Genomic DNA, 22,114 nt, shown 5'->3' on the forward strand with positions numbered 1-22,114 from the left:
TGTTTTTCAGGTGGCAGTGACTTTGTCACTACAAGTCTGAGTCAGATGTAAAGCTCTGTAATCCTGTGCCAATACACTGAGCCATTCAGTTCTCTTTGCACAGCTCTAATTGTTCGTTTAAGCTGCAGTCCAATAAAAAGATAATTAAAAAAAAAAAAGGTCTCAGTAATACAGCCAGAATGAAATTAGCTAAGAAATGACCAGGAAATGCACTAAGTCTAAGATGGGGTATGGGATGAGACAGATCCTGTGTGGTTGAATACTTTCTGGATTGCCTGGAAACAGCAGCCTGGCCAAGCACTTGCATTAAACAGTGTCTATTTTTCAGTCTGTTTCTTCACTGATAACAGCCTAACCACTTTCCTGAGACAGCAGGATCACTGCTGACATGTACAGCAGGTATTTAAACACAGGCTGGCATAAACTCTATGTGGCAACCAAAACCCCCTTCCCTGCTGCCTCCTGTCACCCTGCTAGCTCCAAGCCTCTGGCTCTTCAGTCCCCTTACATGGATATCCCCACTTGCTGCTCCAATAGGTTCTTTCTTCCTGAGCAGTCTCCTGCTTAAGAGAAACTCTGTTCTCTCTAGGTATATTCTTATCCTTACCTCTGTTCCCTAATTACTATCACATTCTTCTGGGGCTGTTCCTTCTGATTGGGTTTTAGGTTAAGACTCCCTGGAACTATATCTCCCAGCTGCTCTGTTTCCCTTTTGACTACAACTCCCATCAAGCTTCTGTTCTTCTTTTTCTTACCTCTTAGATTTTCTTTACAACACCCTCCATGTCTCTGGCTACTTTTGCCCTATCCCTGCACAGTTCCTGGCTGTGTGAGGTACCCACCTCATCACAGTTGTCTAGAGTAGACTGAATTAATAAGCTGTAAGAATATGATTCAGAAAACCAGCATTTGTCAAAAATTTGCTGAAGGATTTCTAAGCCATGCAGAACCATTTATTTCACCCAGGCTGCTCGGTACTGAAAGAGAAGCATTTCTACCTACACATGTTGGGATGCTGCCCTCATGATATGAATGCTGTGCATGAATGTTCTGGAATTTCAGTGGCATCCCAGAGCAGGTGGTATAGCTGACTACTCCAACATTACCCAGTTTGCACTGCTGGTTATTGTGGAAAACCTAAAATCTTGGAGCTGTGTGTGAGTGCCTCCTCTAAAACCTTCAGCTCAGGTCTGCTCACCTCACTGGATTTGCACAAATACCCCAAACTGATAAAAGAAGAATAAACTGTATACAGAAATTTTTCTTGCAGGTGTGATCAGGATGTCCCGAGACCCTGTGCTTTGCACCATCAAGGGTCCTGTCACTTTGCAGGTGGGGGACGTGAAGACGGATTTTGCTCGAGCTGGGGTGGCTGTCATCGATGTCACATTTCCACAGGCCAAGGCTGTTGATGTAAGTGAGCGGTCAGCCGTGGATGTTGCAAAGTATTTCTATAATGCTAAGAAAGCTGCACTGTATGTGTACTCATTATTTCAGGAGTGCACTCAGCAAGCTGGGAAATCCAGCCAGTGTTGGTTAGAAATGTTCTGGCTATGTCGTTGGTTCTGAAGGTTTTTAACCAGTTCAGGACAGTGTCAGGCATTCGGGGGGGGGGGGAGACATTTTCTGAAAAGGAGATGTTTATCACACTGTCACCCCCATCCCTGCCTGGCCCTATGGAAAAAACACTTGGAAATCACCTTTGCCAACCACCTCCACTCAGTTTTGAATTTTGCCCATGCTGAGATTTGCAAATGAGCAATTAAGATGATTAGAGCTATTAATTCCACAACAATAAATACATATACATTTGGAAATACACAATTTCTCAAAGCCCACAATCCATTTTCTTAAGAAAAGTTAAAAAAAACCAAAAACTCCGCGCAGTTTGAAGGGAAACTTTGAAGGCTTCAATACATCATTAATGTGGACCTAGTTTTATCAGAGGGAAGCATAACTCTCTTCTGAAAGCCTGTATTGACAGTTGTGAACTTGGTTAAAATATATTGGATTCGGCATTATTTTCATTATTTCTCAACATCGGAAGTGTTTTACAAATCGTTTATTCCGGTATACAAGAATCGTCTTTGCTGTATGACAGTTTACAAACTGATTTTTTTTTTTTCCAGCATTATCTTTGCAGTTTTGTACTTTGGACCATGCACAGTTTGGTACTGCAGCATTTTCAAAATCTAAGAAAAACCTATTTGAGTTTACTGAACCATAAGTAAAATAATTATTTAAGGTGTTTTGGTGGAGCCCTGATTTTGGCATTCAGCCTCGCTGGTCAAGTTCCTTCCATTCACCTTTTTCCTTTATTTTGGATATTAGTTAGTGCTTCTTTGTTCATTGGTATTGTAATTTAACTGATTTGGGTCTGTCACAGTTTTGTTGCTCTTTTGACTGGTGTTCAATTTGCTTTTATCATGTATAAAACGTATGTAAATTGTTCCACATACCTTTGGAAATGTGTATACATTTTATGAAGTTGTTGCACACCTTAACATTTGTTTGCTGTTTAGAAGCATTGGCCCACAATCTTTTTGTAATTGTTAGCACATAGCAATTTGTGGATTTTTGTTGGTCCTCTATTTTGACTGTAGATCTTCATCCATTTAGCATTTGTGATCCTATAAACTCAACACAGAATGAGGTGCGGGAGGTCTGACTGGGAACAGTGGGAATTTAGTAGCCCGCACCAGCTGGTTGGTCTGTCTGCTTTTCAGGTGCAGGAGATTGTGTTCAAGAATTACTACACGGCCTTCCTGAGCATGCGTATCCAGCAGAATAGACCCTCCAGTTCCAGTGAGGGTCCGAAAAAGTGGCGAACATGCCTACGGAATTACTGCTTGATGCCCAACCCACATACGGAGGATGGGTCGCAGGAGTACGTGTCTCTTTTCAGGCAGCAGGTCAGCACAGGGATGGGGGAGGTAGACACGTTAAGCCTAAGACTGTGGCATTGGAGCCTCTTGCTTTTCATAGGCCCCAGCCCCACATTGTGTATAACTGAAGAGTTTTATAACTGCAGGACATCAAATTAGAACTAGAGCTTAGATATGTATATAAACAGAAGGGATCTGTATCCCTTCAGTCAGCTCTTTCTCTCAGATTATTTAGTGGGCAGAATTAAAGGTGCCTGAAAATTGTTAAACTATAAGAAATCAAAATTCATAAAGACAAATCCAAGAGACTGGAAATTAGACCAAAAAAAGGGAGCAAAAGAGCCAAGATTGAGCCAGCAGATTCAGCGGATTTTGTTTTAAAACTCTATTTTTAGAGCATGTAAAGGATTTACCTCCACAAAGAGCACTGTGTGCCAGCCAAGGTAGTCACTTGGCCCTGCCTTCTGTTCATTCTTTATTTAGATAAAGGATTACTCGCCCTTCCCTACCCTACCCACCCTTTCATCTCTGCTGGAACTAGAAACACACTCCAACTCCTTTTTCCCTATACGTACCCGGATCAGTCCAGACTGTGGGTTAATGCTCCCTTCCAGCAGATGGAGACAGAGAAAAACTTGAAGGGCGCCCTCACTTAACCTGGTGTGCCTCCTGCATCCCTCCAGTATTTCTATGTCTCCAGCAGATGGAGGTGGTACAAACCCTGCAGTCTTGCCCTGATTCTTGGGTTTAGACAGTTTCCCTTTAAAAAAATTAATAAATTACCGTATTTTTCGCTCCATAAGACGCACTTTTTTCCCCCAAAAGTGTGTGTGTGGGGGGGAAATGTCTGTGCGTCTTATGGAGCGAATGTAGCATCTCTCCCTCTCGCACGCAGTCTCCCTCCTCCTCCTCCCAACTCAGCCCAATCAGTATGGTGGTGCAGGTCAAATGTATCATCTTCTGCCAGCAGAGCTTGAGCTCCCTGCCGGTCTGCTGTTCCCGGGGTGCATCTTAACTGCGAAGGTCGGCAGCACCTCGGGAACAGCAGACCGGCAGGGAGCTGTTTGAACTGGAGGGGCCTCCGTAGCGCACGCGGTTCAAACAGCTAATGTTTGACCTGTGCCAGCCCGAGCTTCGCTGTAAAATGCAACCCGGGAACAGCAGACAAGCAGGGAGCTCAAGCTCTGCCGGCAGAAGACGATACGTGGCATCAAAGTTTATGGTTAGTACAAGCCATTTTCTTCTCATTTGTTTAGATATATTAGAAAATCATGAGGGTATTATACTGCCTGGGATAGAGGACACATACAAACCTTTACTTTTTTAGTTCATGGTATAGTTCAGTGATTTATGATAAAATGTTTCTTGCATTTGAAGCAATGTGGATTTTCAGAACTGATTAGCAGTTTTTAACAGCTGAAATTAATGAAAAGCATACCAGGCCACGAGTAGGGACCTCCGTACAGAGCCTGTCATGGGAACAGAATTATTTTCCTCCTCTAAATCCTAGGTGCATCTTATGGTCAGGTGTGGCTTATGGAGCGAAAAATACGGTAAATAAATAAGAAAGGCAGAAACTTTATAGCTCTGAATCAAGCAAACAGAAAAAAAAAAAAAGATTAAGACGAGAGGAGTAACTTTTCAGTCCTTCCAGGGGGTAGGCAGATCCTGCGGGTTCATCCCTCCTGGTTACAGGCTTAGGAGCTGGGGTTGGTTACCTCATGGGGCTCCAGGCAGGTAAGCAACTTACTCTGTAGCACTCACCCGTTTGAGAGAGAAAAAAAAAAAAAATGAGCAACCTGAGAGGTTTTTTTTCTTGACGGCTGCAGTCCTTGACGGCTCTGGTGCAATTTCGCCGCGTTTTTTCTTCATTTCGGGCTCCCTGTCGTTCCCTCTCACCACGATTTCGCTGGTGTTTTATCTGCTCCAACGATGCCGTGGCCATCTTTGTGTGTTGCCTGTGGGGAGTCCTCCTCGAGGCTCTCCCGTTCAGGCATTTGCTCCCGCTGCCTTCCTGGAGGGGGAGGCAGCTCCTTTGTAACAGCAGTAAGCTCAGCAAAACCTCAAGGTGCAGTTAAAAGATCGGGGCCTTGGGCTGACCCGTTCCCTCTCAGCGGGGGAACGGCAGCCATTTTGAATACTTTTGCCGAAGCTCAGGCAAGAGCCATGGGTCAGTATTGGCAGATTGGTGTCCACATACTGTCAGTAAGGTGGTAACTTTAAAAAAAAAAAAAAGGTGGGGGGGGGGGGGAAGGCAGATAAAAATACAATCTAGTGACACAAAAAGTCATGGGGTAGCTGAGTTGGTACCAGCTATCTACAACTCCCCGAAACCAACCAGACTAGTACCAGCAAGTTGGAGGAGGCCAGATATTATCCAGAAGGTATTCTATAAGAGGTCAAGCTTCTATGGCTGCAGCTGAGCTACATCACTAGCAGTGTGGACAGGAGCAGCTGGATAGAATGAATGGATCAATTACTAAATAGCCTGCTTATCGACGGAAAAAAAGCAAGCTTGCTTACCGTAAACAGTGTTTTCCATAGATAGCAGGAAAATTTAGACATGCGTCCCTGCCCAGCTCCCTGGACAGGCATCTGTTTCATATATGATGCTCAATAGATATTTGCTTGAAAAATGAGGAGACAAAATCTAGGAGTGTGGGAACAGCTGCGCAGATGCAGTTCAGAAAGCTCTTCGAACTTGGAGAGTAAATCTGTGCCTCGTGACGATCTGGATGACGTCACCCAGACAGCATGGCTAAATTATCCTGCTGTCTACAGAAAACACCGTTTACGGTAAGCAAACTTGCTTGTCTCCACAATTAGAACAAGAAAACTCCCACTAAAACTTTCTAGCATCCCACTTAACTTTAGTGCTGAGCTGTCAAGTTAGTTTTCCTCCATGTTTGGGTTTGGTGAGCTGGCTACTCTACCTCTGGTTCCCTTCCAGCCATACTCACCCATACTGCCTTTTTCTTGGCTGCCTCTTCTCTTTTATTTATAGCACCTGCTAGCCTATTAGTGCAGTTCTGCTGAATCATTGTGACTCAGCACCTCTGCTCAAATTCCACCAGAACTCAGTAAGCCAGGGAGTCTGGGAAATGTAGTCCCACTGAGAATCCATCTTGACTTCTAAGCACTTTATTCTGAAAGGTAAAAAATAATCTCTTGTTTCATAGTTGTGTGCCCTACTTCTGCGCAGGGACTAATGCCAATACAACTCAATCTTTATATGCATTATAGATTAATTTTGCTGTAATCTATCTTGAACAAAAGTCTCTTTTGTAAAAGCGGAGCATTTAAATTAATTTAAGAATTAGGCAAGTTGATATTTCGAGTAGTCTATACAGTAACTTGCTTAAATGAAGGATTAGAAGTTCTTATCTGCAAGCCGGCCTGTGAGAACCCCATACCCACACTCCTAATCAATGAAAATAAGATCTGTAACTGCTGGGTAGCCACTGTGTATTCTTTTTCTGTCTTGTGTTTGCACACAGATGCTTTGTGATCTTGATCAGGTAACCTCCTTGCGTCTGATCCTGCGACAGCCATCACCAGTGTGGTTACATTTCAACTTGGAGGAGCTTCAGATATACCAGTGTGGGCAGGAGGTGAGTAACTCTCCTCCCTCTACTCTCTAGTCCTTGTGCAGGGGGAATCTGCATGTGCTCAGAACTAGGGAGCTAAACTGCTGTAAAACCAGGCCTGGCTGGATATCTGTACCAGGAATCACATCACTGTTCTTAATGAGGTCGAAATTCAAAAGCCATTTAGATGGATAATGTAATAGTTATCTACCTAATTGGCTTTCTTGGCTATATTCAGCCTTTATCCTGCTAAATTTATTTATTTATTTATTTAACATTTTTCTATACTGATCTTCATGAAAAGGATTCATATCAAACCGGTTTACATGGAACTAGGGGTCTAAGTAAATGAAAATAACCAATAATAATTATATAATTAGGTAATCAAATAACAAGAAGGTCAAAGCAGGCAAAGTTACATATAACAAGGAGATAGAACTTGGGAGGCTAGAGTAGCCAGGAAGTAGAAAGACAGCAGAAAAAACTATAAATACATATGAAGTAAATTCTAGCCAGCTAATAAATTAGGAGGCTAGAACTTAGTCAGATAAGTTAAGGATGGTTCAGGGGCATAACTGGGAGGTGAGTTGGCCAGCTAAGCTAACTGGCTAACTCCAATCAGAGTTAGAAAGATGACTTAGCTGGCTAAGTCTAGTCAAGTCAAAGAGCTGTCCTAAAATTAGCCGGCTATACTTAGCCAGTTACTGATTAATATAACCGGCTATATTCAGTAGTGTGGCTGCACTGCTGAATATGCCTTCAGAGTTAGCCAGATAAGTTTAAGTCTGAATATAGTCCTCAATATTTCCTTCTTGACTATTCAGGAATACTGTGATCCATACTACTTGTGATTAGCCTGCCCTGGCTCAGGATAACACATCTCCACATTACCACTAAAATATTCTGTTTGCTGAAGTGCCATTATAGACTTAAGACCCAGTACTTGACCGTCTGTGTGAGGCCAAGAATGGGAGTATACCTGGAGGGGCAAGCTGCTCATAAATATATATTTAAAAAAACAAAATGGCACAAGGAGCCTCTTCTCTCAAACATTTTTTGGGGGTGAAATAACAGCTCAACAGGGCCTTCATAAGATATTGTGGGGAAGAGGGAGGAGATTGCCCTGGAGGCCCCTGTATTTGAAAGATTTTTCATTGTTATGACTGCGCTACTTAGCCGAATATTTTTTTCAAGATATCCGGTTAAGTAGCAAGTTAGCTTGCCGCACATGGCTGGATAACTTAAACATAGCTATATGTTTGAATATAGCAGTTTGTTTATGTTAAGTTATTCGGCTACATGTAGCCGAATAACTTTAAGCAACTATATTGAGCGGGACATTTATCCCACTAAATATGCGGGGCAAGTTATCGGCCATCTTTAGCTGGATAACTTGTCCACTAACCGTTCCACTGAATAAGGACCTCCTAGTGAGGGCAAAGGGCCGTCGCCGCCATTTTGACTACTGGCAGCCGACAGCCCAAGTCCAGGAGATCGCTCCCGGACCCCCGCTGGACCACCAGGGACTTTTGGCAGGTCTTGGGGGCGTCAGGAGGGTGGGGGGTTTTGTTAGATTTTTACTTTTTTTATTAAAGATTTGTCTGCGAGCCCTGGACCCCCGCTGGATCACCAGGGACTTTTGGCAGGTCTTTGGGTGGGGGGAGGGTTAGGAGGATGGGGGTGTTGTAGTAAATTAATTTGGTAGGTCTTGGGGGAGTCAGGAGGGTGGGGGGTTGTAGTTAGTATGGCTCTCACGGAATTACATTTTAAAATATGTGGCATTCATGGCTCTCTCAGCCAAAAAGGTTCCCGACCCCTGTCCTAGAGTTTAGCCAGATAAGTGCTCAAATATTCATTTAGCCATCTAACTTCTGAGTTGGCCGACTAAATGAATATGGACCTCCCAATTTACCCAGCAAAAGTTAGGAAGATAGCTTAATTTATCAGGGATTTTCAGTGGAATAAAAATCCCGCTGAATATCCTCAAATAAAGCTACCTGACGTCATCCCGCCTAGCATCGAGCCGGTAAACGGCGCCATTCCACCAGGCGTCACGCGACAAAGGGGCGGGCACTCCCCTTTGTGCACCCCTTCGTGCAACCCATTGTGCCTCCTTTTCATTTTTAAACTTCTATGTTTCTTCCTCTTTTGTTTTATCTTTCTCCATGTTTTTCTTAGTTTTAATCCCGTGTTAACAATTTCCTTGTTATAAATGTTCAATGTATTAGACAAAGGAAACATTTTGCCTGCATCTTCTGTTTTAATGTAAACCGGTATGATTTGTATATTATACAAGAATGTCGGTATATAAAAATTAAAAATAAATGAGGAAGGATAGCTTTTTGAAATCTAACTGGCTATGTCTGAATATGGTCTGTTAGGTTTGAAAATTATCTTAGGGTGTGTTCCTGGATAACTTTACCTTAACCAGCGATACTGAAATAATATAGCTGGTTCCCTGTACGTACCCGGATCAATCCAGACTCCTGGGTTTTGCCTCCCCTCCAGCAGATGGAGACAGAAGTTTTAACAAAACTTTGCCCTGTATCCTAAGTTGCCACCTGCAGTCCTGCAGTATTTCTCTGTCTCCAGCAGATGGTGGAGGTGCAAAACCTACAGTCTGTTCTGATTACCTAGTGCTGTAAAAAAAATAAAAAAAAAAAAGAGAGAAGATTTAGTCAGATAAATAATTAGGGGTTTAAAAAGACAGTCAAGGAGGATTTCTTCAGCCTCCCAGAGGGTTGTTAGGTCCTGAGGGGACCATCCCCTTTGGTGTTGGAGGCGGGTAAGGGTCGAGGGCCCTCTTACTGCTTGAGATCCGCTCTGGGGTGATACTGGGGAGCCCGGCTCACTCACCCCAGACGATCCAGGATCCTGTGAAGGCTGCCAGGCAAGTTTTTCTCTTGGAAAAAAAAAATTAAATTTCATAGTTCTGGGGGTTTTTTTGGCGCACCGACTCTCCTTAACCTCGTTGTTGCACCCACTCAAATCGCTGCCATTTTTCACTCCATTGGGTTGATTTTTGGGGTGGTTTTTTTCCTCTTCCTCTGATGCCTCGGAGCTCGGTGTACGCATGTTTTGTCTAGAGACTGCCTTTGTTCGGCATGTCTCCCCGGTGGGAGGGAACCTCCGGTTTACCCGGGGATAGCCGGCAACGTTCGCGCAAAGCTCCGGGGGGGGGGGGGGGGGATGCCTGCACCGCAGGTCGCTCCAGCTGATCCATTCCCACTGAGCGTGGGAACGGAAGCCATATTAAGTTCTTTTCGTGCAACCTCGCAGCCCACGGTGGGGGAGGGATTTTTACCACCTTCCCTATACCCACAACAGATGTTCCCGGGGGGGGGGGGGGGGCAAACAAGCCAGCCCAGCCTCACCAGCAACGGAGGACAGCCCCGAGGGGGCTACAGACTCCTTCTCTTCTTCTTCCTTTTCATCAGAATTTGTGCTTCTGCTTCATAAGGCTTTTAAGGCCAGGAAGTCGGAAGAAGCAGGCGGGAGAGAAAATGGCTTTGCTGGAGCCACGCCAAATGGCCCGGAAGCAGCCTAGGGCCAAGGAAGGCTCGGGTTCTTCAAAGATTAAGCGACCTTTAAGATCTGTGACGCCTCATACGTCTCGGATTCTTCTGAACAGGTTGACCAGGACCTGCAGTCCAAGCCCCCAATTGGGGGTTGACAGAGATCCGGATCAGTAGCAGGAGGCCGATCGGGGGACCCAGATTATAGAAGGGGACAACCCGAAGGTGGTCCACCTCTTTTGCAAAGTTGAGCAGGGTCCGCTTATTCCTGCCATTCTGGGGGAGTTAGGTCTCAAGGTACTGCCGGAGGAATCTAGGCTGGGAGCCATGGATCTGGTGTTGCTAGGCCTGAGGGGTCCCACTACTTCCTTCTCTTTTCATTTCTCAGTGATGGACCTACTGTTCCGAGAATGGGACACCCCAGACCTGGGGTTGAAGGTGACGAAGGCTATGGATAAGCTGTATCTTCTGCTGGAGGATACTTTAGAACTTCTTTGTGTACCCAAGGTGGATGCGGCAGTGTCGGTGGTCTCCAAGAAGTCCACCACCCCTGTCACTGGTGCGACAGCCCTCAAAGACCTGCAGGATAGGAAGTTGGAACTTCAGCTCAAGAAGATATTCGAAGTGTCGGCACTGGGTGTTCACACAGCCATGTGCAGCAGTTTTTTGCTTTATGTGCTGGCCTTCGCTGGTTACAGGAATTGCAGGCCAACACAGGATGGAGAGGCTGTCCAGGCCGGACGTCTTGAAGCGTCAGTCACTTATTAGGCGGATGCACTTTATGGTCTGTTGAGGACTTCGGCCAGATCCATGGTGTCAGCGGTCTCTGCTCGCAGACTTCTGTGGTTACGGAATTGGTCTGCGGATGTTTCCTCAAAAGCTCAGCTCAGTTCGTTGCCTTTTAAGGGAAGATTGCTTTTTGGCAAAGATTTGGAAGACATGATCCAGTTCCTGGGTGAGAATAAGGTGCATAGATTGCCAGAGGATCGACCCAAGTCGAGAGGCTCCTTCTCTACGCGGTCTTGCTTCCGGGGTAATAGGAGGTTCCGAACATCTAAGGCTTCTGGTTTGGCCTTTTGACAAAGTTCGAACAGGCAGCAGTCTTGGTCTCAGTCCTTTCGAGGCAGACAGTTTGATAGACCCGAGACCTCCCAGTCTACTCCTAGAGTTAAATCTTTGCAATGAAATGCAGCTGGTCCATTCCTCGGTTCCAGTCGTGGGGCGGCAGAAATATCGCCCTTTTACGAGGAATGGACCAAGATAACATCGGACCAGTGGGTCCTTACCGTGATAAGTCAAGGTTATGCATTAGATTTTGTATGTCGTCCTTGAGACCGGTTTCTGGTCTCTCCATGCACTTACCAGGAAAAGCGACAGGCAGAACACGATACCTTGCAGCGCCTTCTGGAACTGGGAGCCATTAAGCCATTTCCCGCTATAGAACGGAGAAGAGGCCGATATTCCATTTACTTCATGGTGCCCAAGAAAGAAGGGACCTTCCGACCCATTCTAGATTTGAAAAGGGTCAACAGATGCCTTCGAGTGCCTCGGTTCCGCATGGAGACTCTGAGGTCGGTCATCGCTTCGGTACGAAAGGGAGAATTCCTGGTATCGCTGGATCTGACGGAGGCATATCTGAATCCAGGCCGCCCACCAGAGGTTCCTCAGGTTCTTCATCTTGGGGCATCATTATCAGTTCCAAGCTCTGCCTTTCGGGCTTGTCACCGCACCCAGGACCTTTACCAAAGTAATGGTTGTGGTGGCAGCGCAGCTTCGGAGGGAAGGATTACTGGTGCATCCATACCTCAACGACTGGCTGATCTGAGCCAAATCGGAGGTACTTTGCCGGGTGGCGATTCACAGGGTACTGCAGCTGTTGGGGTCACTCAATTGGGTGATCAACCTTGCCAAGAGTCGTCTGCTTCCTTCTCAGTCCCTGGAATTTCTAGGAGCTCTGTTCAACACACGGCAGGGCAGAGTTTTTCTTACCACGGAGCAAATTGGCAAACTTCAGGACTTTTTGAAATCTAACTGGCTATGTCTGAATATGGTCGGTTAGGTTTGAAAGTTATTTCAGGGTGTGTTCCTGGATAACTTTACCTTAACCAGCGATACTGAAATAATATAGCTGGTTAAGTAGCAATCAAGTTAAAATAACTTAGCAAGCCTGCTAGCCTTCTCCATCCCAGTGAAACAAATGCTGGGCATTGTACCCAACCCCTCCAAGCCCACCAAAATATTCCAAAACCATAGCAAGCCTATAGGCCCGAAAAACCTCTCCTTCCTTCTCCCCAGAATTCCCTAAGTAGAATTTTTTTTTTTTTTTTTTGTTAATTACATCTTATTGAGAAATATTCATAGCCAATAAACATACAAAGAACAATATCAGAAACCATGGTTATGTCCTTATGTTTTGCTTCATCCTACAGTTATAAGCATAAAAACACATCATCGAAAAAATTGTATATGATTTTCCTAAATTATGCTTAGTAGGTATTTATTTATTTATTTATTTATTTAACATTTTTCTATACCGGCATTCGTAGGACACATCACGTCGGTTTACAAGTAACTGAGAAAGGAAATTACAAAAAACGGGGAAGGGGGCTAACTGGATAATATATAAAAGTACAGATGAAGAGAGTCAAGGAGCAGAGTTACAACTTTTGCATTCATGCTAGGGTTAGATATGCAAGTGAACTATAAACAATGCTAAGGAGGCATGTGCACTTAAGAACTTAGCATATAGAACTTATTTACAGTATGAAAGGAGGCAAGTGCACGTATATACAGATAAATGCTGGTGCGGGGGGGAGGAAAAGAAGGAGGGAGCGGGAAGGGAGAGGGGAAAGGGAAAAAGGAGCAGGGGGGTGTGGAGGGAAACAGGGGTACAACTGAGCAAGGGTATTTTTATTAGGTATTGTCTTTCATTTCATTAATATTACACAGTAATTACGCAGAGTAGGCAGTAATTGTTCTTTGTATTAAATTTCCTCTTTTATGGGCCATGTATGGTTAATTTGATATGCTGATGCTGCAAAATTACTTGTATTTTTCCTGAAATAATGTACCTGATTTTGTTGGTCAAAATTCTATAAATAAATAATAATATTAAAAAAAAAAAAAAAACCACATCATCGACCTATTATTGTTTCTCTTCGGGTCCACCAAAGAAAACATGTCATGAGAAATAACCACATGATAACAAATATGATAAAGATAGCAAAAAGTACAAAAGATAGACCTCAGATACAGATGAGCTCTGGATGTTAAGTACAAATAAAAGAATGAAAGAATACAGATACAAATAATACTAATAAAACTGAAACCCCACCTACCCCAACTTAGCCAGTTGTCTCATTCAGTTCAAGTGACGTGTATACAAATCAGGAATCTCAGTTACTCAGATGTCTGTCTGTATTAGCCTAGAAGAGAGAATAATGTCAATCAACATGGTTAAAACTTCTTGTAAACCAGGACCTAATCCATAATTTCACCATATATGTGAAAGCATCTGTCCTATCTCCAGACCCCCTTACCCTGTGTGTAGAGCATCCCATCTATGCCAAGGTCCCCAAATTCTCTGATACTTTGACAGTGCTTGATGCTTCAGAACCGTCAGTTTGTAAAGTGTACAAGGTAACAATATTCTCTGTAATACCTCCGTCATAGATGGGAAAGAGGAAGATTTCCAATTAGCGGCCACCGTACATCTGGCCGCTATCAAGATTTGTTGACATAACTGCCAACTCATCCTGAATGTCCAATGGCAGATTTAGTAATACATTTTTAGGGGCCAACTGAGGACACCCTGAGGACACTCTGCTATAAATAAAACCTTTTTTGCAGTGTTGGGAAAAGGTAACAATTCATTAGGCCCCCATAATTGTCCCAAGCAGATCACCCGTTTTCTGCCCATTTCTGAAACCAATGCGTAGTTTCCTCCGCTGGAAACAAGGCATTGTGTCTAATAAGAGTCGTAAAAATACCTCCTTTTGCCAATCAAGTTTGATTTGCTATTGTTCCCAGATTCTCAGGGTAGTGTCTGTTGTCAGGGGGCATGCATACTAAAGAATGACATGTACTACGCAGTTGCCAATTCATGGCCCGCAAAGGCATTGAGCCAATCATCTTCTGTTCCACCACTGCCCATAATTTAGCTTCGCTTTTCCTGTTCCAATCCATAAGTGCCTGTAATTGAACTGCTATGTAATACCAACAAACGTTTGGGACATCCAAGCCACCATTCAATTTAGAGCGATACATAACGCTTCTTGCAATTCGAGGAGGCCTGCTTTTCCAAATAAAGGCAAAGATGCGTTTCTGCCATTGCTTTAAGATGGCTGTGGATATGTAACTTGGGAGCGACTGGAAAAAATAACAAAATCTGGATAGGATGTTCATTCTAACTGCCGCTATCCTTCCTAGCCAAGACAAAATTTGGCGGCCCAGTTGTCCAGATCTTGAAATACGTTTTCAGCTAAAGGAAATAGAGTTAATTTATATAGTTCTTCCAATTGATTTCTTAAGCAAACTCCTAAATATTTGATCTTCTTGGCAGCCCACTTGAAGGAGTAAAGGGATCTCCGTTTATCAGTCTGATCTTTACAAACTGTAACGTTCAATATTTCAGACATCTAGATTTAGCTTGAATCCTGAAACATCACTAAACTCCCTTAAAAATTTGACAGTCCCTTCCAGTGATTGTTCTGGCTTGGTTAAAGTAAACAGGATGTCATCAGCAAAAAGGGATAATTTGTAACTGGCTCCCTCCACTAGAACCCCCACGTATCTCTCTAGTCTTGCGGACATTAATGGCCAGTGGTTCCAAAAATAAGGCAAATAAAGGTGACAGAGGGCAGCCCTGCTGAGTCCCTCTTTGTATAAGAAATGGGTCAGAATAAGAGCCATTAACCTTAACCCTGGCCTGCGGTTCAAAATACAATTGCTTCACCCAGTTAAGAAATAGGGGACCAAAGTTCATCCGTTCCATTGTGTGAAACAAAAATGGCCAGTGTACCAGGTCAAATGCCTTTTCAGTATCTACAGACAGTAGGACAGCCGGATTATGTTCTCTTTTCATCCCACCAGATGAGGTCAATAATCTTTGTGCACGTTAGCTGCTGCCATCCTACCTGGTATGAAACCCGCTTGGTCTGGATGGACCAGTTTCATCATAACCCCATTCAAACGGTTGGCTAAAAGTTTGGCCAGGATCTTCAGATCCACATTAATTAAGGAAATAGGCCTATACAACCCACATTGTGTGGTATCTCGTCCTAGTTTTGCTATTAGAGCAGCTTCAATAGCTGGACCTCACCTATGGAACTCACTACCTGAAATCCTAAGGTTACAAAATGACACTAAACTATTCAAAAAAACAACTCAAAACATGGCTATTTCAACAAACTTACAAAGAAGGCATTGGTTAATTAACTCCTCACAAACAATCAAATCACAGGATTCATGAATATCCCCGTCCCCATTCCCAAAATCAGAACCACGCACCCTCCGGATTCACTGATCCACATTGCCACATCATGAAATGAACCCTTTTTCACCTAAAGTTCGAACAAGTTACTATTTTCACCTAAATGTCAGACAAGTACATATTAACAATGTATAACATTAACTTAGTTACCATTACTTCTAGTAAAGTTAAATGTCGTCAAGTTTCCTTGTTTCCACTAGTAAAGTTAAGATACCATACGACCGATAGTATAGATTAATATTAAAGTGTATCTGTTAATATATTATATCAATGTTATGACCTTTAATGAAAGAAGTTGTTATATCTGTAAACTGGAGTGAAGCTTTGTACCAAACTTCGGTATATAAAAATAAATAAATAAATGATTGATATGTCCACAACATTAGACCCTGAAAAATAGGGTTGCCCTTTCTTTTTTTTTTTTAATTTAATCTTTATTAAGTTTCAATCACATTTAAATGATTACAATTTTCTTCACAAAATCAAGTAAATACATTTTGCAAACCATAACAGTTTCAAAATAACATTATTACAAGAAAAAAGGATATAAGTTTGCGCCATTTAACCCATAAAGGGAGCCGTTAAACAATAAAAACTTAAGTAAAAATATTTACTAAGAAGATAGGACACATTCATTTTATTTAACCCACTGTTGTTGCTGACGCTTGAGTCAACTTTTCCAATTCCTTATCCCTTAAATTCTCCATATGTTCAGGCAGAGAAAAAATAAACTTATTCCCTTGGTAATTAACAAAACATCGACAGGGGAACTTTAAATATAAAGTTGCCCCTAACTCCAATGTTTTAGCCTTCAGCATAAGAAACTGTTTTCTACGACCTTGCGTGGCCCTAGAAACATCAGGGAAAGTATATACTTTTTGTCCACAAAATATCTCACGGTTTTTTAGGAATTTCTCAAATATTGACTCCTTATCCCTTTCCTGTACAAAAGAGACAAACAAAGTTGTCCTTTTGTTTATTATATCTAAGGAATCTTCCAGGAAAGTTGATATTCCTGGGGACTGTATATCTTCCAATCCCCCTGGTTTATCAAACACCTTGAAAGGGAAGTAATAGATTTTGGAAATGAGAGGGATTTCCTCATTCTTACAAGACAGATTTTCTTTAAGATATTTAACAAACATCTCATATGGAGACAATAGCCTTGTGTAAGGAAAATTAACAAATCTTAGATTCTTAATCCGCACCAGGTTTTCCAAATTCTCAATATCATTATGTAACATCACATTATCAGAAACACGTGCTGTTTCCACACTCTGTATATTTTGGACACTAGTTAATAAATTATTTACCTTCACATCCATATCTGTTAACTTTTTCCCATGTTCAGTAATTGATACCTTATTATTGTTAACCATCATTGATAGGGAGGAGTTCATTTGGGTAACATTAGAGTCAAGTTTCAGTAACATCCTCCAAAGATCCCCCAACGTAACTTTGGATGCATCCAGATCCGCTACCTGGAAGCTTGCTTGAAGTGGAGATGGAATTCCACTTTCACCTTCCTGATGTAAGGAAGACAAATAATGTAGAGACTCTAAACCCTCCTCTTCGGGAAGGATTTCCTCTCTACTTACGTTTGCAGTCTCACTTCCCATGGCTCCATCCACGGTCGCTGCACCTGGGGGTTGAGAGGGTGTGGGTCCCAAGCCAGGACTTAATGAGACTTCAAAGGAGTCTGACGCCGCCCTCTGTTGGCTTATTGAGTCTATTCAAAAGGGTATCCATCGGTCCGACCCTAGGGGTGACGGGGAGGATGTATAGGCCCTGGCTTTCCTTTTACGCCCCATATATCCAAAGAAAAAACTTCCAAACAAAGAAGGCAGTCAAAGGCGGTCAAAGCCGCGTGCGCCCCTTTGGTGCGCCGGCGGCGACTAGCGCCGCTTCTCACGGGGTTTTAAAGCCCCGGATCAGGCTGGTGATTCACGGCACTCACAGCTGTGAGCAGTTCTTTAAATTTGCCGCCGCCTGAAGGACTCCGGCGGTCCTCCACTCTCTCTGCTTCGGCTCCGAGGTACTCCAATTCTCACGGGGTTTTAAAGCCCCAGATCAGGCTGGTGATTCATGGCACTCACAGCTGCGAGCAGTTCTTTAAATTTGCCGCCGCCTGAAGGACTCCGGCGGTCCTCCACTCTCCCTGCTTCGGCTCCCAGGGTTGCCCTTTCTAACAAAGTTAAAGAATGCTTTTAACGGGGCCACTACATCTTGGAAAATATCTTGTATAATTGAGAGGTGAATCCATCTAGACCGGGGGCCTTATTAGCCTTTAGGTCTTTATTATGTGTTGGATTTCAAAAATTGAGATCTCTCATTCAAGGAGGCCTTTTTCCTCTTCAGTAAGGCAGGGAAGGGGTATAGCCACTAGGTAGGAATCGATCTGGGCATCTGTTACATCAATAATTGCAGAATACAACGTTTCATAAAAACACCAAAATCTGCTCCTTATTGCATCTGAGGATGTTAGTAGCGTGCTGTTTGTTTCCCTAATCCCCAATATCTGATTCTGAGAGATTTGGGTTTTTTTCCCCTATCAGGAAAGACTTCCCCTATGAGGAAAGACTAAAGAGGTTAGGACTTTTCAGCTTGGAGAAGCGACAACTGAGGGGGGGATATGATAGAGGTGTTTAAAATCATGAGAGGTCTAGAACGGGTAGATGTGAATCAGTTATTTACTCTTTCAGATAATAGAAAGACTAGGCGGCACTCCATGAAGTTAGCATGTGATACTTTTAAAACTAATCGGAGAAAGTTCTTTTTCACTCAACGCACAATTAAACTCTGGAATTTGTTGCCAGAGGATGTGGTTAGTGCAGTTAGTATAGCTGTGTTTAAAAAAGGATTGGATAAGTTCTTGAGGGAGAAGTCCATTACCTGCTATTAATTAAGTTGACTTATATAATAACCACTGCTATTATTAGCAATGGTAACATGGAATAGACTTATTTTTTGGGTACTTGCCAGGTTCTTATGGCCTGGATTGGCCACTGTTGGAAACAGGATGCTGGGCTTGATGGACCCTTGGTCTGACCCAGTATGGCATATTCTTATGTTCTTATCTGTCCGGCTAGAAGCCTACTGGCCTTATTACCCCATTCAAAGAACTCCTGTTTGACTGAGTTTAGATGTAGGGATATCTTATCAAGCTCTAATGACTGTAATTCTTCTCTAGCTCTTTTAGCATAAACCTTTTTTGATAAAGTTCTTTTGTTCAATTTGACTGACTTGGTGACTTCAGTCTGAAAACGTAGCTTAGTTTGCAGCTTGGCCTTTTTTTAGTATGCAGCTCTAGAAATACAACTGACTCCGAATTACGGCTTTCAAGCATTCCCAGATCAAAGGGGGATTAACCTCGTCAGATTTGTTTTCGTTTAAGTAAAAAAGAATCTCTCCTGACAGCTTTTTACAAAAATCTACATCTGCTAAGAGGGTATCATTAAGTTTCCAATATTTTTTCCCAGTGTCACGTCCCTCGTGCCACAGAACTAACCAGATAGAAGCATGGTCGGACCATGTAATGTCGCTGATAGCGACCTGACTTACCCTATCCAGGATCAACTTATCCACCAGAAAAAAATCAGTCCTGGAGTCAGATGCATGGGGGTTGGAATAGAAGGTGTAGTCTCAGACAAGTGGAGATCACTGTCTTCACACGTCCTTAATCTCCCATTTTTTCATTGTGTTTCAAGCTCGCTCAATGGGATGTTCAGCCTATACTGCCTCCTTGAGAATTATCTAGGGATGGGGATAGAGTGAGATTAAAATCTCCTGCGCATATTAGGTGGCCCTCCCCTTCCTTATCTATAAGCTAACTAATAGAATTGAAAAATGTGCTCTGATCCATATTAGGTGTGTAGATAGTAATAAAAGTGTATAAATCATGTCCCAGTTCACAAGTAACTAACAGAGATATCTGCCCAGGGGATCGGCAATATATTTTTTAATAACATGCTCCAGGGTTTTAAGAAATAGAATCCCCACCTCTGAGTATTTGGCTTGCTTTGAGGCAGGAGCAAAGAGGCATGAAGCAAATAGGGGCCAGTTTAGTAAATACTCACAGCGTCATTTAAGATGCATGTCTTGGGAGCAGAATTACAGAGACCCCTGAGTCTATAATCTCTGCTTTGAGGAACTGTATTTTCGAGGAGTGTTGAGGCCTTTAACATTAATAGATAGGAATTTGCTAGTTGACATGATTATTATCCTCCAGACCTAGGTATTTACGCCTTTTATAGTTGTGTGCATGCTAAAGATAGGAATCCTATACCTAGTCTCCTGTCGTTACTACCCCATCTGTTTGGGTTTCCGTCTCGAACACTTAGAGCATTGAGCATCACAATATTAATAAACATAACGTATTTTATTAATATAAATATTAACGTAACGTAAAACGTAAATATACGTTACGTTTTAAGCAGTTTTCCTACGTTAAATCAAATACAGAAGCCACTGGGCTTCTTGGGTACATAAAGAAAAGAGAAAAGAAAACCCGCAATTGCCACCCACCTCCCCCTGCCCCGTAACCAACTGCCACTCATCAATAGCAGAACTGCAGATGCAGGGTGAGGAAGTGACGTCACTTCCCATGCCGGGAGGGTTTTAGCGGAGCTCTCTGCCCCCGGAGCGTTTTAAGCAGCGAAACCTGAGAAAAAACCCTCGAATCGCATCGTTTTTTAGCGATTCCAGCAGCGGATACCGGCAGGAGCATGGCACAAAGGAAAAAACCGGTCGATTTTAAAAAATACTCCTATACTAAAGGCAGTGACGCCCCGGACCTCCCTGAATCTAAAATGGCGGCGGCAGCCGAGACGGAGGACTCAGAGACTGAGGGGATCACCCCGGAGCTCCTGGACTCAGATCGTCCTCTGCGTTCGGAGATGCGCTCCTGGTTTATGGAGCTGCGGAGAGACATCAAAGTATTTAAGTCGGAGATTGCAGAAACGCTGCAGGAAATGCGGGAGGACCATGCGGCCCTAGGCCGGCGGCTAGACGAGGCGGACACGAGGCTCAATGACCAGGAGGAACGCTGGCAGCTGCAACAGACAGAGGTGGCCGGATTGCAATCTGCGCAGATGGATCTCGCGGACAAACTTGAAGACCTGGAGAACAGGTCCAGACGCTGCAATCTCCGCTTCAAGGGAATCCCGGAGAAGGAGGAGTACCAGGACTGTGCCCATATAATTCCAAAAATTTGTTCTTTGATTCTCGAAGGTTCGGCGACTGAAGATGGTAGTACTCCACATGATCCGCAAGTTGACCGTGCGCATAGATCTCTGGGTCCCAGGGTTGGGAATCGGCCCCGCGATGTTGTGGTCTGTTTTCACTCGTTCGTGTATAAAGAGAAACTTGTGGCAGTTGCCAGGCGCCAACGTGTTTGGATTTGGGAAGGCAATGAGATCTCTGTGTATGCTGATTTGGCAGCTAGCACGCTCCGCAAGCGCCTTTCCTTCAGACCGGTCACGTCGGCCCTCACCACAGCATCCATACGCTACAGATGGCTTTTCCCGTTTAGCTTGTGGTTTCAGGTGGAAGGGAAGTCCCACAAAGTCCGTACTTTGGATGCAGCGGTACAAGTTCTAAAAGAACTGGGACTCCCGGTGGACTTACCGACGACGACAGCCATAGGAACCTCTCAAGTGAAACCTGCCGCACCGAGATGGCAACGTGTTACCAAGGGAGGCCGTCGGCTCCGCAGGAATGCCAGTTAAGTCGGGGTGGAGGCAGCAGGCACCTGAACTTTCTGGATGGCTAGTTTGTTTTGTTCCTCATGGACCGGTTTACCAGGCTTTCGTTTCTAAAGCTTTTCCCTACCTTGACTGTAGGACTTGGTACTGGTTTGGGTGATCGCAGTTTCAGTTTTCTCAGATAATGTTAAAAGTGTCATGACGGGGCGCTCTGGGGGGATGGGAGGCACCGCTCTCTGGCATGGTAACTTCCTCCCTACTTTTCTCCTGGCGGGTGGGAATCCATCCAGGGTACTCAGGGGATGGGGGGTGGGGGGTTGGGGGACTTTGCTTCACAGGGTACACACTACAAACGGGGTGATGAGGGTGCTAGGGCTTGCTGTGCTCCTGGGCTCACATGTATCGGGGAATTCTATGGCCCTATCCTGGGAGGAGCTAGGTCCATCTGGTGTATCCTGCTGGTCACCGCTGGTGGTGCGCGGTGAAAGGATCTGACCCTTATGGCCACGATTACTTTTCTTTCCCTTAATGTTAAGGGTTTAAACTCTGGCAGGAAGAGAAAATTCTTATACCAGGAGGCAGAGCGTCTCTCTGCCGGGATCATTTATTTGCAGGAAACCCACCTGCGTAAGAGATATGAGGGCCTACTGCGATCAGATAAATACCCGAAGCAATTTTGGGCTGCTGCGACCCCTGATTCTAAATATTCAGGAGTGGGTATTATGTTCCACAGAGATATTCAATTTGAGGTGCGGAATACCTTTGCTGATTCGCAGGGGCGATTTTTGCTCATTAATGTCATGATGGGCGGGGAACCTTATGCTTTATGCTCTGTATATGGTCCCACTTCTCAGAAGGAAGCATTTTATATGCAGCTATACCAAATGCTGGCAACCCATGCATCAGGTAGTGTTATTTTGGGTGGGGACTTTAA

The 22,114-nt window shown here is 43.9% G+C and overlaps 1 protein-coding gene across 6 annotated transcripts in view; it reads left to right on the top strand.

The window, feature by feature from the left end:
* NICN1 (nicolin 1) overlaps nucleotides 1-22,114 on the top strand; it is a 58,319-nt gene that overhangs the window by 3,921 nt on the left and 32,284 nt on the right. For 5 of the 6 annotated variants that reach the window (XM_029599617.1, XM_029599618.1, XM_029599619.1 and 2 more), the window contains exons 2-4: nucleotides 1,271-1,413; nucleotides 2,727-2,912; nucleotides 6,383-6,496. In XM_029599617.1, coding sequence (XP_029455477.1) covers nucleotides 1,271-1,413; nucleotides 2,727-2,912; nucleotides 6,383-6,496 — 443 coding nt within the window. The remainder of the gene's footprint in view (nucleotides 1-1,270; nucleotides 1,414-2,726; nucleotides 2,913-6,382; nucleotides 6,497-22,114) is intronic. The other variant, XM_029599623.1, reaches the window with a different exon arrangement.

The sequence above is a fragment of the Rhinatrema bivittatum genome, chromosome 4 (genome assembly GCF_901001135.1).
Source record: "Rhinatrema bivittatum chromosome 4, aRhiBiv1.1, whole genome shotgun sequence".
Lineage (NCBI taxonomy): Eukaryota > Metazoa > Chordata > Amphibia > Gymnophiona > Rhinatrematidae > Rhinatrema > Rhinatrema bivittatum.